Source organism: Calcarisporiella thermophila (assembly GCF_041956535.1).
Source record: "Calcarisporiella thermophila strain CBS 279.70 unplaced genomic scaffold VTP21scaffold_1, whole genome shotgun sequence".
NCBI classification, from domain to species: Eukaryota; Fungi; Calcarisporiellomycota; class Calcarisporiellomycetes; order Calcarisporiellales; family Calcarisporiellaceae; genus Calcarisporiella; species Calcarisporiella thermophila.
In genome coordinates, this window is record NW_027192191.1 from 1,241,584 (window position 1) to 1,261,816 (window position 20,233).

At 42.2% G+C, this 20,233-nt stretch overlaps 7 protein-coding genes across 7 annotated transcripts; 3 read left to right on the forward strand and 4 right to left on the reverse strand.

Annotated features, from left to right (window-relative positions):
• Nucleotides 1-628: 628 nt before the first annotated feature.
• VTP21DRAFT_531 (uncharacterized protein) lies at nt 629-3,000 on the reverse strand (the record flags this gene model as incomplete). Its single annotated transcript, XM_069395817.1, has 6 exons — nt 629-839; nt 925-1,082; nt 1,146-1,241; nt 1,303-2,714; nt 2,792-2,913; nt 2,975-3,000. The coding sequence occupies 6 exons, from the start codon at nt 2,998-3,000 to the stop codon at nt 629-631; spliced, it is 2,025 nt and encodes a 674-aa protein (XP_069256910.1).
• A 2,044-nt stretch (nt 3,001-5,044) lies between these two features.
• Nucleotides 5,045-6,192, forward strand: VTP21DRAFT_532 (uncharacterized protein; the record flags this gene model as incomplete). Its single annotated transcript, XM_069395828.1, has 4 exons — nt 5,045-5,189; nt 5,258-5,409; nt 5,478-5,573; nt 5,635-6,192. The coding sequence occupies 4 exons, from the start codon at nt 5,045-5,047 to the stop codon at nt 6,190-6,192; spliced, it is 951 nt and encodes a 316-aa protein (XP_069256911.1).
• A 270-nt stretch (nt 6,193-6,462) lies between these two features.
• On the reverse strand, nt 6,463-11,336 carry VTP21DRAFT_533 (uncharacterized protein; the record flags this gene model as incomplete). Its single annotated transcript, XM_069395839.1, has 19 exons — nt 6,463-6,677; nt 6,751-7,078; nt 7,140-7,224; nt 7,293-7,798; nt 7,861-7,913; nt 7,983-8,058; nt 8,132-8,418; nt 8,479-8,591; nt 8,657-8,715; nt 8,776-8,784; nt 8,863-8,909; nt 8,968-9,030; nt 9,099-9,213; nt 9,276-9,358; nt 9,420-9,825; nt 9,892-10,290; nt 10,351-10,377; nt 10,459-10,652; nt 10,709-11,336. The coding sequence occupies 19 exons, from the start codon at nt 11,334-11,336 to the stop codon at nt 6,463-6,465; spliced, it is 3,693 nt and encodes a 1,230-aa protein (XP_069256912.1).
• Nucleotides 11,337-11,566: 230 nt separating this feature from the next.
• On the reverse strand, nt 11,567-14,118 carry VTP21DRAFT_534 (uncharacterized protein; the record flags this gene model as incomplete). Its single annotated transcript, XM_069395850.1, has 9 exons — nt 11,567-11,729; nt 11,787-11,862; nt 11,933-12,015; nt 12,083-12,224; nt 12,293-12,845; nt 12,900-13,201; nt 13,264-13,443; nt 13,502-13,897; nt 13,959-14,118. The coding sequence occupies 9 exons, from the start codon at nt 14,116-14,118 to the stop codon at nt 11,567-11,569; spliced, it is 2,055 nt and encodes a 684-aa protein (XP_069256913.1).
• Nucleotides 14,119-14,267: 149 nt separating this feature from the next.
• On the forward strand, nt 14,268-14,993 carry VTP21DRAFT_535 (uncharacterized protein; the record flags this gene model as incomplete). Its single annotated transcript, XM_069395861.1, has 4 exons — nt 14,268-14,324; nt 14,392-14,507; nt 14,569-14,665; nt 14,736-14,993. The coding sequence occupies 4 exons, from the start codon at nt 14,268-14,270 to the stop codon at nt 14,991-14,993; spliced, it is 528 nt and encodes a 175-aa protein (XP_069256914.1).
• Nucleotides 14,994-15,223: 230 nt separating this feature from the next.
• VTP21DRAFT_536 (uncharacterized protein) lies at nt 15,224-16,753 on the reverse strand (the record flags this gene model as incomplete). The annotated part of the gene is made up of 7 exons (XM_069395872.1): nt 15,224-15,289; nt 15,359-15,487; nt 15,557-15,675; nt 15,733-16,111; nt 16,175-16,298; nt 16,361-16,557; nt 16,622-16,753. The coding sequence occupies 7 exons, from the start codon at nt 16,751-16,753 to the stop codon at nt 15,224-15,226; spliced, it is 1,146 nt and encodes a 381-aa protein (XP_069256915.1).
• A 981-nt stretch (nt 16,754-17,734) lies between these two features.
• Nucleotides 17,735-20,158, forward strand: VTP21DRAFT_537 (uncharacterized protein; the record flags this gene model as incomplete). Its single annotated transcript, XM_069395883.1, has 9 exons — nt 17,735-17,930; nt 18,003-18,230; nt 18,285-18,664; nt 18,736-18,853; nt 18,911-19,029; nt 19,152-19,402; nt 19,466-19,658; nt 19,716-19,865; nt 19,937-20,158. The coding sequence occupies 9 exons, from the start codon at nt 17,735-17,737 to the stop codon at nt 20,156-20,158; spliced, it is 1,857 nt and encodes a 618-aa protein (XP_069256916.1).
• Between the last annotated feature and the right edge of the window lie 75 nt (nt 20,159-20,233).

A 20,233-nucleotide genomic window follows, 5' to 3' on the forward strand; every position in this document is an offset into this window, starting at 1 on the left:
TATCACTGTTATTTGAACATTTCTCCTTTTTAATAGAACGTATGGTCTACTAATTTTGCAATTTTCTGGATATTTTGTCCCCTTTGATGCGAGATTTTGATTTGCAAAGATAAATCATAAACTTCGTTGTATCTTCCAATAAGTCCTCTGGTGTGGTATATAGCAAATACTATCAATAATATGGCGATGTTTATTAATAGTAATCTATTGAGCCAATATTCACAAACCTTACTGCAGTACATTTGTAACGATGAAACTGGCGTTTCTAGGGACATGTTTTATTGGACTCAGACTTTAGTCTTCATAAGGATATACATCAATTTACCAAATCTTTCTAGTTAGGAACACCGAGTTTGGTGCAAAACCGGGCCACCTGATGAATGAATATATTCATTCAACTTTGTCAGCATTAGCAAAGTCTCTAAAACGATGATATTTAATATAATAAAGCTATATGCACATTTATAGATATTTATAAAGATAATCATTTTTAAATACAAAATATAGCACCAAATCTTCGCAGTAAAGCAACGCAATAGTATAGTGTAAATCTTTAGAAAAGAAAAGCAAAATATTTGATAGTAAAATGTGAAATAATTTATTTTCCTTCTCCTCCCAAAGGAATATGCTATTCAAAGGTAACAATAGTATTTGATTGGCGACGCTTTATCTCCTTCATTGCATCGCTAATACGGCGACAGATATGATCCTCCCCAATCATATCAATTAATCCCGATCTCGCAAAAAGCTCTCGTGAGTTCTCGCGCAGTTTAACGAAAAACACTTCGACACCACGTGTGTGATAAGCTTCCACAATCTCATTTAGAATTTGAATAGCGCTATGAATTCCAAAATGAATTTATATACCGAATTGGTAAATATGACCCCTTTTTGAGAAAAGTATCGAGTACAATAAACGCTCACCTTGCATCTACTTGTGGCATATTTTCAACATCAAATACAACATGGTATATTGGACCCAGACGTTGGTCTTCAGAAGGGTGTACATCAAGGTCACCAAATCTTTCTAGGCGACGAAGGCGTTCTTTAAGCTGGCCTGTGTTAGCAAAGAAAAGGGGCTCCTACTCGATCGTTGCGTAAAATTAGTTTATTATTTTAAAGAATATTTTTTACCTAACGCCTACCTCAATTTTTACGATGAGCACATCTTCGACATGCTCGGTAACTGCGGGAAATTCTTTAATGGGCCGATACTTGTCATTTGTACCTTGAACTCGACCCTTTGATAAATATAAAAATATTAGTAATGAAATAATCAGCTACGCTTAATTAGATATCTACCAAAATAGTAATTCGTGGGTAAGTAATATGCTTGATGACTATAATTAGGGATAAAACGATGGAGAGCAGTGTTCCGGTTTCGACAGACACCATGATAGTGGCCAAGAGTTCTATCGCAAAGAGAACAAGATCGTTCCAAGCCTGAATTCGAATCATGAAACGAAGATCGTGTGGAGTCTCCGATACCAGTGAAAGGGCTGCTACTGCGATAATTGACGAGAGAACGGCACGTGGAAGGTAGTAAAAATAAGGCAATAAAAATATAATTGCCATTAATATTAGAACGGCTGTCACAAAGCCAGCGAGTTGTGTTTTTGCTCCAGCGCGATCAGCAATCCTACTGCGAGCCATAGAGCCCCCACCAGGCAATCCTTGAAATAGCCCGCTAAAAATATTGGCGATCCCCATAGCGACCAATTCTCTGTTTGGGGACACAGAGTAATTGTGTTGGCTAGCGTATTGCTTGCAAATAACCACGGACTCGACAAACACAATGACCGATATGAGCGAGGCAGTACCCATGAGATTACGTACATGAGCAATATGCTCGGGTCTGGGAATCGAAGGTAATGGGAGTGATCGTCCGTCGACTTCTCCTAATATCTGAAGGCCATGCTCATACCATCGAAAGTGTTGGCAAAGAATTGTCGTAAACACGACTACCAGTAGAATCTCAGGAATGAATTGGAGCACACCAATCTTACTAAAGCGAGTCTTCAAAACCTTGAACACGAGGAGAAACGCAAGACTGCCAAAAGAAACCGCTGTTGTTAACCAGTGAACCTTGTGGACATTTAGTACCAAGAATATAACACGCTCAACCGTAGTTGAATCAGCATTCAATCCAGCATCGCGTGCTCTATCTGCCAGTCCAGTAAGATTAACAAGTTGCTCAACAAATATCACAAGCCCAACGGCAGTAATAAATCCTCGCAATAGTGCACGAGAGAGGAGTGAGTCAAGGAATCCCAATCGGAAAATCCCAAGCAAAAAGAGAAATAGGCCAACGAAAAACGTTAAAAAGGCGGCAAGTAGAGCGGCGTCCGCTTCGGTCCATGGGATATCATCGGGAACAAAGTGGCGTTGTTGTGATATGGCAGAACCTACAAGCATCATCACCACCGCTTCAGGCCCCATGGAAAGCTGACGAGAAGTGCCAAAGAATGAGTAAAAAAGAGCAGTAAAAAATGCCCCATAGAGACCGTGTACAGCATTTATCCTCGCGAGAGCTGTAGCATATGAAAGACCCTGGGGAATAATTAAGCATGCGACAGTAACTCCTGAGATGATGTCAGACCATAGATACTCCAACGAATAATTTGGAAGCCAGCGAAGAACAGGAATGTAGTATTGCGTGCGTGTCTTTATCGTTTTCCATGAATATCGTGTATGATGTGAATTAGTTCGTCCAGCTGAAAAAAGGTATCGAAAAATTGATTTCTATTATTAGTTCAGATCCGAGTTAAGAGAATGGGAAATATGATATTACATGAACCTGCGCGGGTATTATTATAATAGGTTGAACCTTGGCCATTAGAGAGTGGGGTCGCTTCATTAGGTACCGGAGGATTGAACTCATCGTCCGTCTCTTCGTCAGATAAATGGAATTCCCTGATTCCGGGGGAAAATAAATTGGATGGTATCGTAAAATAGGCTCCTCATATTCTCTTACCTCCAGCTTCTGTTTGGATCTGCCATCCTCCTGCAACGGTTGCCACTGGAAATGGAAAAGTAGAAATGTTCAACTCTTCCTAACAATGCGCGACCTTACAAGTTCTCTCGGATTTAATATTCCGAAGACTTATGTGGCTTATTGCTGCATAGAGGCCCTAATTTGTGGGTGACACCTACATAAAAACCTAAGCAACCTGCGTTGGGCGTATATGCATTTATTTTAATGCAACTTGTCATTTGAAGGCAAAAACTGATGTATAAAACTTCAGGCCCCAATCTACACATATTGACATATGGTGCCAGCGTTGATAATGGGGTGAGTTGCAACGTTGATGGAGCCAAAGCCATAGATTTCTTAATACACGAAACTTTACTATAGAATTAAGCATAATAATATTATGCTTAATTCTATAGTATAGTCTATAGTATAGGAAATTCTATGCTTAATATTTTAAATTGAAATATTATTTCAATTTAAAATATTCTTAATTCTTTAATAAAACAACCAACCCCATAAGACAAGAGGCTAGACTATCAGTAAAAAGTAAATACAGAATAGCTTGATCAAATGGCCGCCTTTTTCATTGATATCGTCAAAAACGCATCTCAATGGCACATAGAGGAAGTACTTTTATCCAGTATCTCTTTGGTTTAAAGTTAAAAATATCCATCTTCAGGCTTATTCTTAAAATATATATTTACCCAGGTACGAGTTGAGGGATACTTGCCTAGACATTTATTTATTAAGACGTCACCTCAGTTGCCACCTGCAACTATAGCTCTTACAACTACTCAAAGGCGCAAAGCCTTTTCCCCCTTATCACGATTTAAGAGTTTCGAAAATTCTATCAAAGAGGATTCAGGAGGACCTCGATACAAAATCCACTCAATTTATTTCGCAATTGGTCTTGTGAGCTCTTGAATTATCGTTCACCTCTTGATGATGGATATTGTGCTAGATATTTAAAAATCTTGGTTCTCATCAGGATTTAATGTCTCACTGACAGCTTTCCTGCTTAAACAAAGCAGTTGAAGCTGCGCTCACAACTACGGCATGAATCATATCATTCCTCGCCATTTAAAGGGGGCGTTCAACTGAGAAGTGCAGTGAGAATGATAAGAACGTGCTCACATATAGATCCGTTATTCGAAATGTTGAGTTTATATCGATACCTTAATAATGTAGTTGGCTAAATATACATTAAACTTGTAAAGGCAAGAACTGAAATTTTCGTTGCCTATAGAGAATAATTTTTATACTCTTATAGGCGATTAATCTTACAATACAGGACCTATTAATAGATATAGCATTCAATAGAAGCTTGTGGTATGCTAAACATACGTTAAACTTTTCATTAATTCTTATATGATAGCGCGTAAATCATTATGAAAAGTTAAACATACTAGCAAAATTTATGCCATATTTTAGACTAAGACATGACAAATGTTCTCTGCAAATATTGCAGCTTATTTTTTGACATTCGACATGCTCACGAATACTCAATTTTAGCTAGAGTTAGTTTATAAGATTATTGCCCATTAACAATTTTACTGGGTGGAAATGTCAGATAGACAGGCTTTATATTTAAGTTGAAGCTGTGAAAACAAAACCACATTCTGAGTATGATAACCCACTTTGTCAATATTGAGCTATAATGCTTTCGCAATCGCAAATAATCAATATCTTCACTCTCGGTAAATGGGTTTAGTAAAGGATTTTAGATATATTTCCAAAATTCTCTAAAGAATATCAAAGCCCAAGCCCAGGGTCACAACTAATTTACTACCAAACTCTTTTTAAATTCGCGTTTGGTCTATTCTGTATGGCATCTGTCTCGATAGAACTGGATAGATATTTGCTATCATCTGAATATAATACTTAGTTCAATTATCCCCTTTTTGTGAATATCAATTTCTACGGTAATGTTTACGGTTTATACTTGCCAAGCCACAGTCAAAATTGCTTCGTTAAATTATATCATACAAAGGATTCTTTTATTATTGTCCAGGGGACAAAGAAAATTCAATAGATCACCTGTTAAATTCTCTATATATATTATTGCTTATAATGTTTGGTACTAAAGAAGCTGAAATGACAGAAAAGACTTCACCAAACTTCTTCTCTTCACTTCTTTCGGGATTTTCCGAATTGCGAAAGCGTGTCAATAACCCCAATCCCGGCACATTTGATTCGTTGCATCGGGAGGTGAAAAGTGAGCTATACTCTTTCCTGTTCTACGTAGCCATTCCGAGAAAAATAATTAACTATCATATCTTGTAGATACATTTTTAACGAATCACTTGTTCGATGGAGCTCGCGCTGATCTTACAAAAATCCTCTCGCCTAATTTCCAAGTGACCCATTCCTTCTCGCTAGGATCGGTTGTTGCTCCTCCGCAATATAATTTTGGTTCCATATTCTTGGGAACTAATGTAATTTCATCAAGGCGCTTTGGATTAATTTTTTTTTTTTTTGGTTACTTATCCTTTAATTTTGATAGAGCTTATTGCAAGGCACAGTGGACAACGATGGCAATGTGACTGCCCGCGTCAACTATGCATGGAATCAAAAAAATACTACCAAAATCCAGGCTCAGGTATATTTTTTCGGAGACAGTGTTTCGAGTTGATGCTGAATACAATGCACATGTTTGATAGATCTCGGGACAACCTGGTCACTCGATGCTCCAGGTCGAACATGACCACCTCGGTTCTGACTATTCTGTTTCTCTAAAAGCAGTAAACCCATCGCCAGCCGAGAGTACAGGAATTTACTTGCTCTCATATCTTCAGTCAATCACTCCGCGCCTTGCTCTAGGAGTTGAAACTGTTTACCAGCGACCAACTTCGGAGGTTGAAGAAACTCTCACCTCAGTTGTGGCGAAATATACTGGCGATAACTGTGTTGCAACTGTGCAGGCTCAGGGTATGGGAGCTCTGCATGCCTCCTATTATCACAAGCTAGGCGAGAAGGTTGACGTTGGAACTGAAATTCAACTCTTGTCTGCTGGTGGAAGACGCGATGGAGTCACCACTTTCGGAGCACTCTATCAGTTCCGGCAGTCGAGTGTACGGGCACAGATCGATACCACGGGACGTGTGAGTGCAGTCATTGAGGAGAGGATGGCACCAGGCTTCTCCTTCCTGGTATCAGGTGATCTAGACCACGTCAAGGGCAATGCTAAGTTTGGCGTGGGGATTATGATTGAGGCTTAAATGAGAGTACTACCTAAATTGAAAAATCTATTTTCATTTTATTTTCCTCGACTTGGGCTATCAATGGCTTCCCCCCCTTTTTTTTTTCTATACTGGTTCTTTATTTCTTCCATTGATCAATGTAATAAAATTTTTCTCTACTTAGCACACTAGAGAGGTGTTAGGAATAAATAATAGATTATTACAAAATGTTATTAAGTAAAGAATATGGTACTTGCAGAACTGATTGAAATATAGAACACTGTAACAAAAATATGAAGAAGACTTGTATTATGTAAAAATTATCATTGGGACTGTGATTTCCTTCACAATAGAACCTATTAAATTTTCGTTCTTCAAAAACTCTGTGGGATAATTTACGAGATGCCCACGGATTTGTCCAAGTTGATGGGCAATTTCGTCCTCGGAGCGCTTCGAATCGGCCACATGACCAGTCTTCGTTTTCATGTCGGGTACAAAGCCGTCATAATCTGTCCAAGAGAGGACTACAAGGGGGTAAAAGTGGTGGAGAGTGGTGAATTTAATGGCTTATGGGAGTTTTTATAAATATATGCTAACCTGTATCATCCGGTACGCATCGGAATATATCTCTGAATATCTCAGTGTTTTTATCCGCGATCGATCTCCATAAAGTGTAAAATTCATCCGAAAGGATATCTTGCACAAGCTCATAGCCTTCATTATCTTTCTGGGTACAGGAATAATCCATCAAATATTCTTTGATTTCCCTGGATGGTGTAGGTGTCTTCAGTGTATCAGTCGCGATAGGTAACTGACTTGAGACTGTTGAGGTAGTTGGGTCATTGAGCTCGGGATTGGCGAGCAGACCGAGATGTTCCTGGAAGAGTGTGCATCGGAGAGTGTGTGCGAATTCCGCCGCCTCATACTAAGAGGGATGATTACAATGTTAGATTAAAAATGCGGAATTCAAACAAATGATCTAGTACCGGTTTATTATCGAGCAATGTGGTGACTTTTTTATCATCATGAATAACTACAGCAATCTCGGAATCGCGATTTCCCAGTTGCGATCTAATGGTCATTCAAAGCGGTTGAATACTTTTATATCAGCGAGCAGCACACTGTGCATTCATTCTTACCTATCATTCAAATTTGCAGAGCCTACGATAACAATTTGATCGTCGACAATCATCAATTTGCTGTGAATATAAAGTTGCTCCGTGACAATATCGGCGGTATTTTCTGGGCTTCGAGTCACAGGTGACTCCGCCCCTATCCCCTCCTCATCCGGCTGCAATTGTGTTGTGCTATTTGGTGGGGTTATAGCTTCGCTAAGGGTGTCATCAAGTTGGATTTGGGACAAGTGCTGAGATTGTGCTTGACGGACACTGCCTATTCTATCATGGGAGCGAAGAGAAAAGAATCCAATATATTTGTCGGGGTCAATCCCAGCCTGTCGGAGACGCTCAATTAGAGACATGCCACCCCGGGAGATTGAGACATACTGCCAGTGCATTACTGTCCGTACCGTACCGGCATCAGGTGATCGCAAATCACTTTCAAAGGCTGGTATCAAAGGGACGAGTATAATCACACGGAACTTGGTTCCATTGGTTTCTGCCTGCTTGATTCGCTCAAATAAAGCCTTAAAAAACAGTATCGTTAGCTTCAAGCACTCAGAATGCTCTTAAGTATCGTGCTTCTTACTTCTGCAATACGATTCTTTAGGGTATACCTTGGATCTCCATGGGAAGCTGAAACTATAACGAGTATCTATTAATATTCATAAAGCACTTTGTAAAATTTGGCATCCAAGAGGGAAACTTAACCGAAAAACTGGTTTTCAATATAAATGAAGTGTTTCGCTTCGCGAATTAAGGCAACGTAAGCATTATAAATAGAGTGCTGTCGAATACATGAAAGTTAGCATTTCAAAAAAAAAGAAATTAAAATTAATAAAAAAAAGACTTTATATTACCTCTCGTTCGGTCCCATTACTCCACCACCCGGCACTCCGTAGGACCTGCACTCGACACGTACCATGAAATCGAGTCTCATCTCGGGTACTTACAAACTCTCCTTTGGGTGTGAGGAAAGGAACAACAGTGCGCTGCATGCCCTTTTCTGCTTTGATAAAGTTCCAGCGCTGAACAAAGTGCCGGGCTATATCACGGGCAGTTTTCCCTACTACACTTACAGCCACATCATGCCAAGGCATGCGGGGGGCTAAGGAGCGGTCAATAAGCGAGGTATCATATTTGATTACTAAAACAAACTAGTGTAAATTTCAATATATATACATGCAAGATGTAAGGAGAGACTTGCCATCCACAAAGTCTTTGATTCGCGGATTGCTGTAATCCTGGCCCACCCATATCTCTTTGGCAGGGTTGTCGGGATGATAATCAGCCAAATGATGGGCATGGGAGTCATATCGTCTATAAATTACGATTTTTACGGTTAATGAAGAAGAACACGTAACCGTAGAACATGTAGCATATACCCAAAACATAAGTCAAGCCCACCGATGAAAGCTATCCTACAATCTACAACAACGATTTTCTAAAGCAGATAAAAAACTGATTTAGCAATTAATTGACATATTGGAGGAAAAAAAATTACCTCGTGATGCTAGATACATGATTTGCAAAAGAAGAGAAGACGCATTAAGGCTTCAAACATACGGAGTTTATCAAATGATATATTTACCGCCCAAAACATGACGCCTTCAGGACCATGGTCGGGGTGTCTTTGAACTAATAAAGAATATACATAACTAATAGTGTAAAATCGTCGTTAAATCATGTATATTACCAATTATATTTTTGTGCAAACTCTGGAGCCACGCTTTCGTATGCGTAGAATCAAGCGAGAGGGCTATTAAAGAGCATATTTGATATGATAAGTAATAAAAGTAAATATATAAATGGGAGCAAAATAACCACCATAAGTCATCTCTTTGTAGACTAGAATGTAAATCATTACACCTTCTTCTGCTTTACGCTTAAGTAAACGATCGAGACGGAATTGCTCGTTCTGCTTGGGCGGACGACGCAGATACTACACAAAGGAATCTTAGAAAAGAGAATATCCTTTAGAGCCATTATCTCTATGATACTTACAAACTCCGGAGATATCCACCAGCCTGCAATATATATTTCGTATTTTGCAGAGAGAATTGCTTCGGAAACCGAGTAGAAATAATCTAAGGGCACAATAAAAGGGGGCTAAGTTCTGGTTCTGTTTAAATTTTTAGACTTGACTACCTTTCCCATCGATATACCACTTAGCCGTTATGGCTTTCCGCATCGGAGCAAATGAATCAAAACGATGTGATTTAACCCAGGGGCTATTCAGGACTTGGTTGATACTCTGGGTCCAATCTTCCAATTCTCGCGATGAATCGCACTTAAGTTGTATTCTCCGATACTTATTAGATATATAGATTTGTTTGCCAAAAACATTGTCACTGTCGTAGTCGATACTGAAATTTTTGTCGAAGAGGAACACATCCGATAGTCGATTATCGCCAATGGATGTGCAAAAGCCAATGTAGGAGTCACGAAGGAGAACCCATTCGCGAGTCCAATTGCGATTCATCCGAAGGCCACAACATCTCGACCGCAGATAGCCAACACGGCTTTCAAGATAACCCTCTTTGCCCTTGAATCCCTACATATACAGAGGTGACTCAATGTGAGTAAAATTTACAGTACATTGCGATAGTCCTTAATTCACCATGTCCTTTGTTATTCCCAACGCAGAAATCTCTAGAAATTCACATAGATCATAGAGTGCTCGCCGATGGCATAATTTCAACAAATCCATTAGGTAAATTTCCAAAGATTTGCGGCGCTGAAGTGCGAGTCGTGCTTTGCGCTCGGCGCGCACATCCTCTTCGTAAGGATAGCAGTAGTTAAGCACAGAGTGATATGCGTGTGCGAGCTGGCTTGGAAAATGCGGTAGAGAGGGAATGTCCTCCTGGAAACTCTTAACAGTCATGACCGTATGCAGCTTGATAAAATCGACGAGTGTCTTGCGCAAAACCCACTTGACATCCCCATATTTGAGCTCAATGCGGAAGATATATTGCCGATAATGCGAGGTTTGATCAATAATCGAATCCGTTATGGCCAACTGGAGAGATCAAAGGATTCAATCAGCGGACGTTGGCGCCTTGTCAATAATCAAGCATACCTGTAGTGCCTCAAATAGCACAGGAGGCTAATGGTTGCAAAATATTTGAATTCCTAAGTTATACAGGGTATACAATCATTACTTCCGAAAAATGTTCAATGTTCATACCGGCTTTCGACCTTGGGAGTCCCTCAGCAGTCCGTGAAATGGTACGTACAGTGCTCCCACAAAAAATGGATCAATGCTATTACTTACTACATGTAGTTTACGTTTTGCGGCTTCTCTTTGCGCAGGGATCGTAAGTTTATTCACTCGATGTAGCTTTTTGACAATGGTCTTGAAAGGCTCTCTGGGTACTGATCCTATGTAACCATCCTTAGTGCAAGCCCAAAACAGATAGAGTATGGAAACAAAGTACCCATTCTCTCCATCGCCGTACCGTTACTCATTTCCACCTTGCTTGTATACTTCATCTCATTTTTCTCTTTCTCACTTTCAATATCTTTCTCCTCCTCTTTCTCAGCTATGCCTACACTCTGTTCATTTTCCTCCTCCTTTTCCTCACCCACCTCCTCACCTCCTTCCTTTTCCTTTCCTTTCTCTAAACGATTAGCCATGGTATCAACAGCTGAACGTTGTGGTTCCTTGTATCTAGCATCTCGAACATGGTACTCGGTTAGGGACGTGTTTTCCTCAGGTTCAACCAGCAAACAGGATAATTCCGTGGGCGCCGGCAGGCGTTCTTCTTCCAAGGAATCGCCTCCTAATTTAGATATAGCACGTGGGATGCGATCTGATGGGTGACTATGCGATTCTTTGTCTTGAAAATGATGAGAAAAGCCTTCGGGCATAAATGAGCTGGATCGACGATGAGTGGTATAGGACTTTGGGGGGTGTTTTCGCCTCGAACTATTTTCATTTTCTCGGATCCTTTCCACCGGTGTGTCATCAACATTCTGCACCAGAGCTAGCGTAGGGCGAGGATAAGTCACTGTAGATCCGGTTTTCGAATTAACCGGCAGTGTAGAAGATCTCCCTAAGCTCATTTCTATAGTTTTGGCTTAATGTAGATCAAAGGCTAAAAGCATAGTGAGATATAACTAGCTATATTAAAGGATAGGTGAGGAGAGGCGGATAAATTTTGTTTTTTGGCGGCCGCCATCACAGAAATTATTAAAATAGACCATGCTTTGACTCTCCAAAATGAAAAAAAAAAAATCATACAAAAGTTTGATCTACAAAGAACCTCAATTAAAGTAAACGATTCAGATAGCGCTCAAATGGGTTGTGATTCCACATACACCTCTAAAATATTTCTCAAGCTCACCGCAAACCCTGTATCGTTGTCAACAAGATACAGGAGAGGAATCAAATGTAAGCCCTCCTTAACGGCAATCAGGGAGAATTCTAGCAGCTGACAGGAGGATGGATACAATGGACTGAAAAACAAATACTATCAGCACGGCAGCTCATATAATTTGAATAGCCCGTCTCACCTTAGGTTCACGTTATTCTCAAGGCACATTATATCGGAGTCATGGAGGTGGTTTTCGTGGTAATTTTGGAGAAACTCTTGAGAAGAATCAGGCAAAATAAGTATTAGCAAACCGGGTATTGAACCATCCGAGGATAAATATGTTACCGTTTTCGAGCATGTGTAATGTAATTTTCTTGGGTGTTTGGTACGCCAATCCCCTTATGTCGTCACCAATAGCAGGCCTGCCACTACTATCAAAGAGGAAGGGATCAGGAAAACTGAGAAGAAGCTATATATGAAACACTCTCGAATGACCTTGGTTGACCTCCGGTTCCATTTTGAAGGGGTAATCGGCGCCTCCCAGGAATAACGGCAGTAAATCGACGGGTGTGTTTGGATTGATTTACAATGAATATCTTGAGTGGAAAGGGCCTTCCAACGATGGGGTTATTATCCACTAAAGTAAATACAAAGCGTTAATCAATAGAGCAATCTTTCCGGATGACATATTAATTTCATCCGCACCGCTGAAGGTCACATAAAGCCCATCTGGTAAGCTATCGTCTCTGGAATCAACGGTCCCGGCACGTCCAATTGAGGACATGCTTGCCGGCCTATTGCTGCCTTGATCGCTGCTAGCCACGATCGAGCGAGATATGGTTGACTCTCGTATACTTGCACGTGGTCTCCCTCCTCCTCCGTTATCTGGGAGGGCCTGTCGCCCTTGACTTGCCAAAGAATCTGGCCGAGACTGTTGGTGGATGCCCGAAGTGTCAAGGGTATAAGTCCATCTCATGCGAATCGGACTGATGGAATGCTTGCTTCCCTCAACGAGTGGTACTCCTATCACCGTGATTTCGACACGGTGGATATTGGAGGGCTCCGAGATGGGAGAGGCAGTGGAGAAAATGGAGGAAATAGAAGCACGTCGTGATGAGGTTCGTGCAGGAGGAACAATACTGGAGGGTCGGGAGGAATTCGGCGAGGTTGGGGTTGCGGTCATATTAGAAGCAAGGAGTGTGACGTTGTATAGGAATGTGAGTCGCTCTGCCGGATTGATTTTGGTTGGAAGTTGAATCTACCCATCCCAAACATTAATATCATTAAGGAGAATGAGGTAATAGTTTCTTACATCTTCTGCGGATATACGGGTGAGTGTCCCATTGACGATCTGGACTTCGATTTCCTGGACCTCAAAGTCGCACTCATTAATTTCGTTGTTTTCCAACTCAACGAACATGAATAACGTCCTTTCAACAGGCGACACCCCCTTTGTTCTCATTCGTAAGAGAGCCGCTTGGCGTACGGGAAGAGTTTTTTGCACGTTGCGACTGATGGCTTGCGTGAAAGTGGGGCTAGATACTCCCACAGAATTGCGGTGAAACTCAGCAGGAACGCGATGAATCGGCATATTTTCACCCGAAAAAGCCGGATCTACGGACAAAGACAGCGCTGGAATAAGTACTAATTGCGGGTGGATAAGATGAGCAAAATACCTTCTCGGAGGCCATCTAATAGGTTGACAGTATTGAATTCTTCCAAGTTATAAGCATCGATATTCTTTTCCTCGGTTTGCTCAGATGCTTTGTCGACCATATCACTTTTATGGAGTATACGGTATGCAATGGTCACATTGATATTAATGGCAAGCGATTGTACCCGACCACGTAAACTTGCTGTATAAAAGAAAAAAAATGAGGAATGAGATTTAAAGGGATAAATAAAAGTAATCACCTATAGGAATAGACATGGGAAATAAGCAACACCAGCTTGCATTCTTCTGAAAAACTATTGGCACTTGTTTTCCGCGAGGATTATAGGTTTGGGCAAAAAAGGGAATCGGTTCATTTAGCGCTTTTACTGGAGGGGTATTCTTTGATAGCTGCATAAGTCCAGGTGAAGAGGGGGGTCGATTAGGCAGATTACGAGGAGATCCAGATCCATTAGACTCCATTCTCGAGGATATACGGTGGATATTAGATGGTGTAGCAGCCCCCAAATCAACAAAACTCGCTTCCACCTGGACATCGAGGTTAGAGAAGAAATTCGCGATGGCAGAAGGGGTGAGCTGTGGATCAGCACAGTATTCTTCCGGCAATCGGATAAGAATATATGTCTGCAAATTTTCATCTATTTTACAATACATGCTGCCACTACAGTTGTAAGATTCGTGGAGATGCTCATTATTTACCGTGAAAAACGAATTCTCGTCTTTTGGCCTCAAGTATTGATTCCGGGCTTGCAAGGACTTCAGAGTAAGGGGAGACCGGGATGCACACTTCCACGATGCATCCATGAAACAGTGCATCACTTGCTAGAGCTTCATCATTATTATCCAGGTTCATCGCCATTGGAATTTGATAAGCTGAGAAGCAAGTACGCGCTTCAGAGGATGGAATTTCATTTCCTTTTTACCTGAATCGAATTCGTGACTACTCAATTATTTCATGTTTGCAATAGCCGCTCTTTGTAACCTAATTCTAATCATTAGCCCATAAACATGTCAACCGATTCGCCACATAAGAAAGAGTTCTCCGGCAAGCTTCTGGCCATGAAGGTAAATGCCTCGTCATATATCAGAATGCAATAAAGAGTCTTTCTGATGATTTTTTTATCATCCGCAGTTTATGCAACGGCAGCAGGAGAGAGAGCTAAGAGAAAAGCTCGAAAAAGAACAGCGCAAAGCTATTTCAGAAGCACATTGGGTTTTGGAATATGAGGCGGGGGAAATCGAAAAACCGTAAGCTCAATAGATTATTTATTTTTACAGGCGTGAGTTATTGACACGATGAGTATGATAGTAAAGTTAGGGTCGAATATGAGCCAAGTTACTTGTCCTGCACAACTACTAATGTCGTTGGAAGAAAGTCATTCAATAATTTTAACAAAGAAATAGAAGTAATCCTCAAACAAAACGTGCTAGTTTCGCCTATATCTTTGCTAATCTTCCCTCTGATATTCTCTTAAGAAAATTGCTACTGATTCACTGAAAGAGCAACGGTCTGCTCGAGAGTCGGAAGCAGAAAAACTCTTAACGGTCGACGACAAAACCTATGCACGGCGAATGGATAAAATGGGTGGTATTTCCAACGGTACTCTAAGAGTATCTTCTCCGCATAAGCGGCAATTGAAAGATAACCCTGGGGCCAAGGAGAGTGATAGCAAGAAACCAAAGAGGGACAGAGACGGGGGGAGTAAAAGGGAGTTTATAAAGCCCTCTGATTGATATCACTAGAATATACTCCCGGGGGCGAAATAGATGTTTTTGTATATATAAATATAAACTCCAAAATTAGTTTTAATTGCAGAGCTTTCGTATGTTCTCTAAACCATTTGGGTAATCCCAGCGCCTTCCTGCATGCGCTGACCACCCCCCTGGTATTCATGTATAATGCCAGCAAGCATTTGTATAAATTGGGATGAATACAAATTTACACGTACAACCCGGTATAATATTTAAGTAGATTTTTTGAGCGAACCCGTGTGTTCAATGGCATGCGTGCCCTCATAGTCGAGATGGACCTATTATAATTTTTGGAAGAAAAGTTAGCAAAAATGATTAGCTAAATGCAAAATTCAAAGGCCAATTACAAAACATCTTTCGACCATATCTAGCTTTTCCACCGCTTCTTGGAGAGCCTCACCAATATCATGGGCGCGATTTAGAGGAGTGTCGGGAGGGAGGATAATATCGATCTCAACGAAAAGTCTTTCTCCAGCCTTGACGAACGAAGATTTCAAAGTCAGCCAAAAATACACACCAGCATTAAACACTTCCACTTGGCTTACATGGTAGGCTCTCACGGTGTCCAGCTGGAGGATCAAGGGGCTGAATCGGCAAGCAAGATAGCTTAACTGGTTGAGTTGCTCAGGTTTAGCCGTGGTTCCCAGAAGACGACGAATGTTCTCTATGAAAGCATTTTAGCAACTTATTAATCTTTTCAAGATGATGAAATGGAGTTTACCCATTAATACGCCCATCCATTCATATATGATATAGATGCAGAGCAATATTGCACCCACCGGGTCAATATACCACCAATTTGTTTCCACGGCCACCGCGAGAAACCATGAGCTCGCCGTGTTGAAGATGACATCATTTTTATGGTCTATGGCAAGCGCCCGGACATTTGCACTTCCCTTGATGGAACGGCACCACAACCAGAGAATGGCCTTGACAAACACGTTCACCAACAGTAATATGGCCCCTGTTTCATCGAGCTTCAGGGACGCTGATCCCTCGGTAGGGTCCATCAGCCTACGTACTGAAGAAACCAGGATTTGAAGAAAGGAGATGGTCACTATCACTGCGAATACCACGATACCAAGCGGCTCCATTCTGGCCTAATAGCGTTTCATTATTTTAATGGAACTGACTTGCCAATTCATGAGTCTCTTTCTTTTTACCTTGCCTACTGGATATTTGTAGTAGTAATCTCGACTTTTAATATACCGGGCGGTATATACAATGATACCACTCGATATCAAATCCAGAAAGCTCTCGACTGTCGAGGCGAGCACCGACAAACTCCTATCAACTTGGAGCAAACGGTTAATCCATATCCTAATAACATTCTACTAGAAAACACGGACCCCGAGAGGGCGGCTACCGACACCTTTGAGGCGAAAAGGATAAGATTGGCTGCGAAGGAGATGCGAACAGCTAATTGAATTGTACGTTCAGAAGAGAGGTGGCGCTGCTGTGGCTCCGGTTCACCTGTCTCTTGCTCAGGTGCAGCGTCGATGATGGCATCCACGATCTTAAATTTGTCGAGAAGGTCATTCTGACGCTATTGAGATGAATATTAGGGGTGAGATGAGGTAGTGCGGTCAAAGCATTCGCCGCAAGCTTACTTCATAAAATCGACGTACTGGCCGCTTCTTAATTTTTTCAAGTTCTTCTGGATTCTTTCGGAACTGGTAAAAGTGGTAAGGATTAGTTTGAGAGTTGAGCGTGTCTCCGGTTGAATCGTTACTCTTGGACATTAAGACGGGATCTATCTGAGTCTGATTTGAAAAATTGCCACCGTTTTCGCTCTCCTGGGGGGTAAAGGGGAACGGGTCTTTTTTCAACGAGTATAGGAGAGCCACGGAAAAGAAAAAAAAAAAGAAAGAAAAGGCAAGAATGGTACCCCATAAGTATATTTGCAAAAGAACCGTCCCCCGTCATGTCGTTTTATTTGCATAATAATTTTGACAACGATACTTAAGCAATGCCAGATCGGATTCGATTTCAATATCATGCGAACGCCAGCCTCATTTAATGAATTTATTCTATTAACTAGACGTCAAAAGAATTAAACGAGGATCGCCGCTTCCTGGCTCACATGAAATACCCGGACTTTCTAAGTTTTTCCACGTGCTAGAGCTGCTTGGATACTAGGGACATTTTGCCTCTCCTTTATCTGGATCATGGCTAACTTTGGATAGATGTAAGGCTTGGACCATCCCGGGAGGCAGCTCACAGATGATAAAAATTCTTCTAACATTACAATAAGCTTAGCAGGAGAAGTGAGAATGTCGAACATATACATTCTTTGGCGGTGGTCTCTTCCTTGGCTTTCCTGCGCGAGAGATTATTACCTCTTCTATGGCCGTCATTCGATGAAAATACGACTGAGGATTTGACCTAACGGAAAATAATCTTGAATCCGGACAGTACGAACAAGTGTTGGGATGAACAATATCATATACTCTTATTTTTAACAGTCACTATTTTTACCCATATCTAAATTCGATATTAAAGCGGACGATCAGCCCTATAATCTTGTGCGAGAGCAATAATATCAGAAGGTGGGTGGCTTAGTGCAACGCCTACTGATGAATACTGGCTAGTTCTTGAGCTCATGCTCTCTCGTGTTTTATCAATAGAGAGGCCAGAGAGGGGCAGTTTTTCTTTGACCACCAACTGCACCATTGAATCTCATCATTTTTGGCATCCCATCCCTCCACATCCCCTGATCCAAAATGGAAGATGATGACCTAACGGGCTCCTTGTTCTACAGCCCTGCAACCGCCGCCGCCTCCTCGCCTGCCTCCTCATTTGCGAGTGGGTTAGCCCCGTCGATTACCGCGTCTATATTTGCACCTTCTGATTTCGGCAACCCATGGTTTGCAGATGTACCTACAACTTCGGATGGTATTGATGTCAAGACTCTACTAGGTTAAGATCTTAGCTCCTTTCCTTAAGTATGTAGAACTTGACTCGAATTGCTAATCGATTTCGCCAATGTAGCCGGCGCGTTAATCGATCCAATATATAACCAAGCGTTCCAACAAGCAACTCCCGTGGGTGGTTCTGTTTCGGTTTCATCGCTTCACAGAGTAATCAGCTTGGCTGGTCTTCCCCCCTCAGTTACAGAGCGTATTCTCAATCTGGCAGTTGCATCCAACACAACACGCGTCAGCAGAGGGGAATTTAATGTTGCGCTTGCTCTCGCTGCTATGGCGCAAAAGGGAATGGGTAAGAGCCATGCGTGGAATTCGATGCTTCACCCATTTAACCGCTTTTCCATAGATGTTTCTCTCGATAATTTGGCCAACCACAAGGACGACATACCCACCCCGAGTCTGCCGGGTCTCGAGAACCTAAAGGTGGATGTGAGCAGCAGGGCCGGCGAAGCCTCCTCGACTTCACAGACTAATGACATGAGTTCGGTTAGCTTTCCAGATCCGTGGAGCACCGCTGGAACGAATGGGTATTCAAGTAAAGATTCGGAGACATTCGCGCAGGCGGCTGCAAATCGGGTTGCGCCCGCCGTGCCCTCAGGACGAATCGCGCGCACGAACGAGGAGGCATTCCAATGGTATCTTGACATGGATACAGTCAAAGTTAACATCTCGCCCGAGCGTGAGGGCTTCCTATTCAAACATGTCAATTATATCGTGGAGTCACAGGTAAGCTATCCCTCTGGTCATGTTGGAATCCGACCATACCAATGACAATGATGTCCATCTCATTCTCCCAGCGTCACGGATCGACCGTAGTTAGACGATATAGTGATTTCTGGTGGTTAATGGAGGTTCTTGTACAGCGCTATCCCTTCCGCATTCTCCCACACATGCCGCCTAAAAAGATCGGAGGAAGTAAGTGTTTCATCCTCTTAACCTACCCTTACCGGCATTGAATTCAACCTTATTAAGTGGACGATGGGTTCCTCGAGAAGCGCCGAAAAGGGCTGGTCCGATTTATCAATTTTATCGCCCGGCACCCGATATTGCGCGACGATGACCTGGTCTTGACTTTTTTAACGGAGCCGATGGTATTACGGGCATGTTTTAATAGATTTATTTTTTTTATATATGTTTACTGTCGAACCGTCCTACCTTTGCGACTGCACTGACCAGGGAAGATTAAATGTGTCTTTTTTGCTCTATCTAATAGGAAATGGCCCTATGGCGGCGCCAGAACATATTTTCGCTCGAGGACGAATTCAAGCGCCTGTATGAGTGCGGTAAACTCTCCGTGGATGTGAGGGGTGAGACTTGCGACCTCGAAAATCAGCTAGACCGAGTGCGAAAACGGCTGCCCAAATCCATTGAGTATTATCAAAATATGTGCCTGATTGTAGAGCGGCTGGCTCGGCGGTGGGAGGGGACGGCGGCCGATTTTGTCCGCTACGGGCTTTCGTTAAAGTAGGTGCTTCATCGCAGATGCCGAGCTGCAGCCATGCCTAACCCCCCTCTTCTCCATCCCAGCTCCTTGTGCGAGAATGAGAAGGAGTGCCATGTTGAGGGCTGCTCCTACTGCCCGCAGCTTCTTCGCGGCTACGAGATGATTTCTGCTCACATGCAACGCGGAGGGAGCATTCTAGAGGATCAGACAAGGGCGGCCTACGACGGCATCCTCGAGAGTTTAAAGCGGCATCGAGACCTGCTTGTGTCGCTTCGGGTAAGCACCGCTTCTTATTCGGACTGCCCAAGCGCATTCTGACCCGTTTTTCTATAGAACTTGTTCGAGCGCAAGGATCGCCTTGGGGTGGATACCATCGACACGCTGCAGAAGCGGATCCAACACAACCAAAATAAGCTCGACTCGATTCGGGAAACGCCAGGCCAGGAGTCGCTCTTCGAGCGGCTGACCTCCTCCATCGAACAGGTATACAGGCCGTTTTTTCCCCCTCTTTAGTTCTGCTTGACGCCATTCACCCTCTGCGTGTTTCCCTGTAGGACCAAAAGGACATTGAATACCAGCAAAAGCGCAATGCCTTTATAAGCACCTGTCTGCTGGCCGAGCTTAGGTTTTACCATTCCAACCACGCCTTCGTCTCCATGCTGTATCAGAATTTTGTTCATGATCAGGTCAAGTTTCTCCAACGACAGCTAGAAAACTGGAAACTGCTGAGCGATGCCGTCTATGACATGCCCGTCGACGCGGCCGGTTTTGCATAGAGGATATACACACACATATATATATTGGGTTGCTTACTTTTTTTCTTTATTTACGTTGAGTCTGTTTTCTTTTTT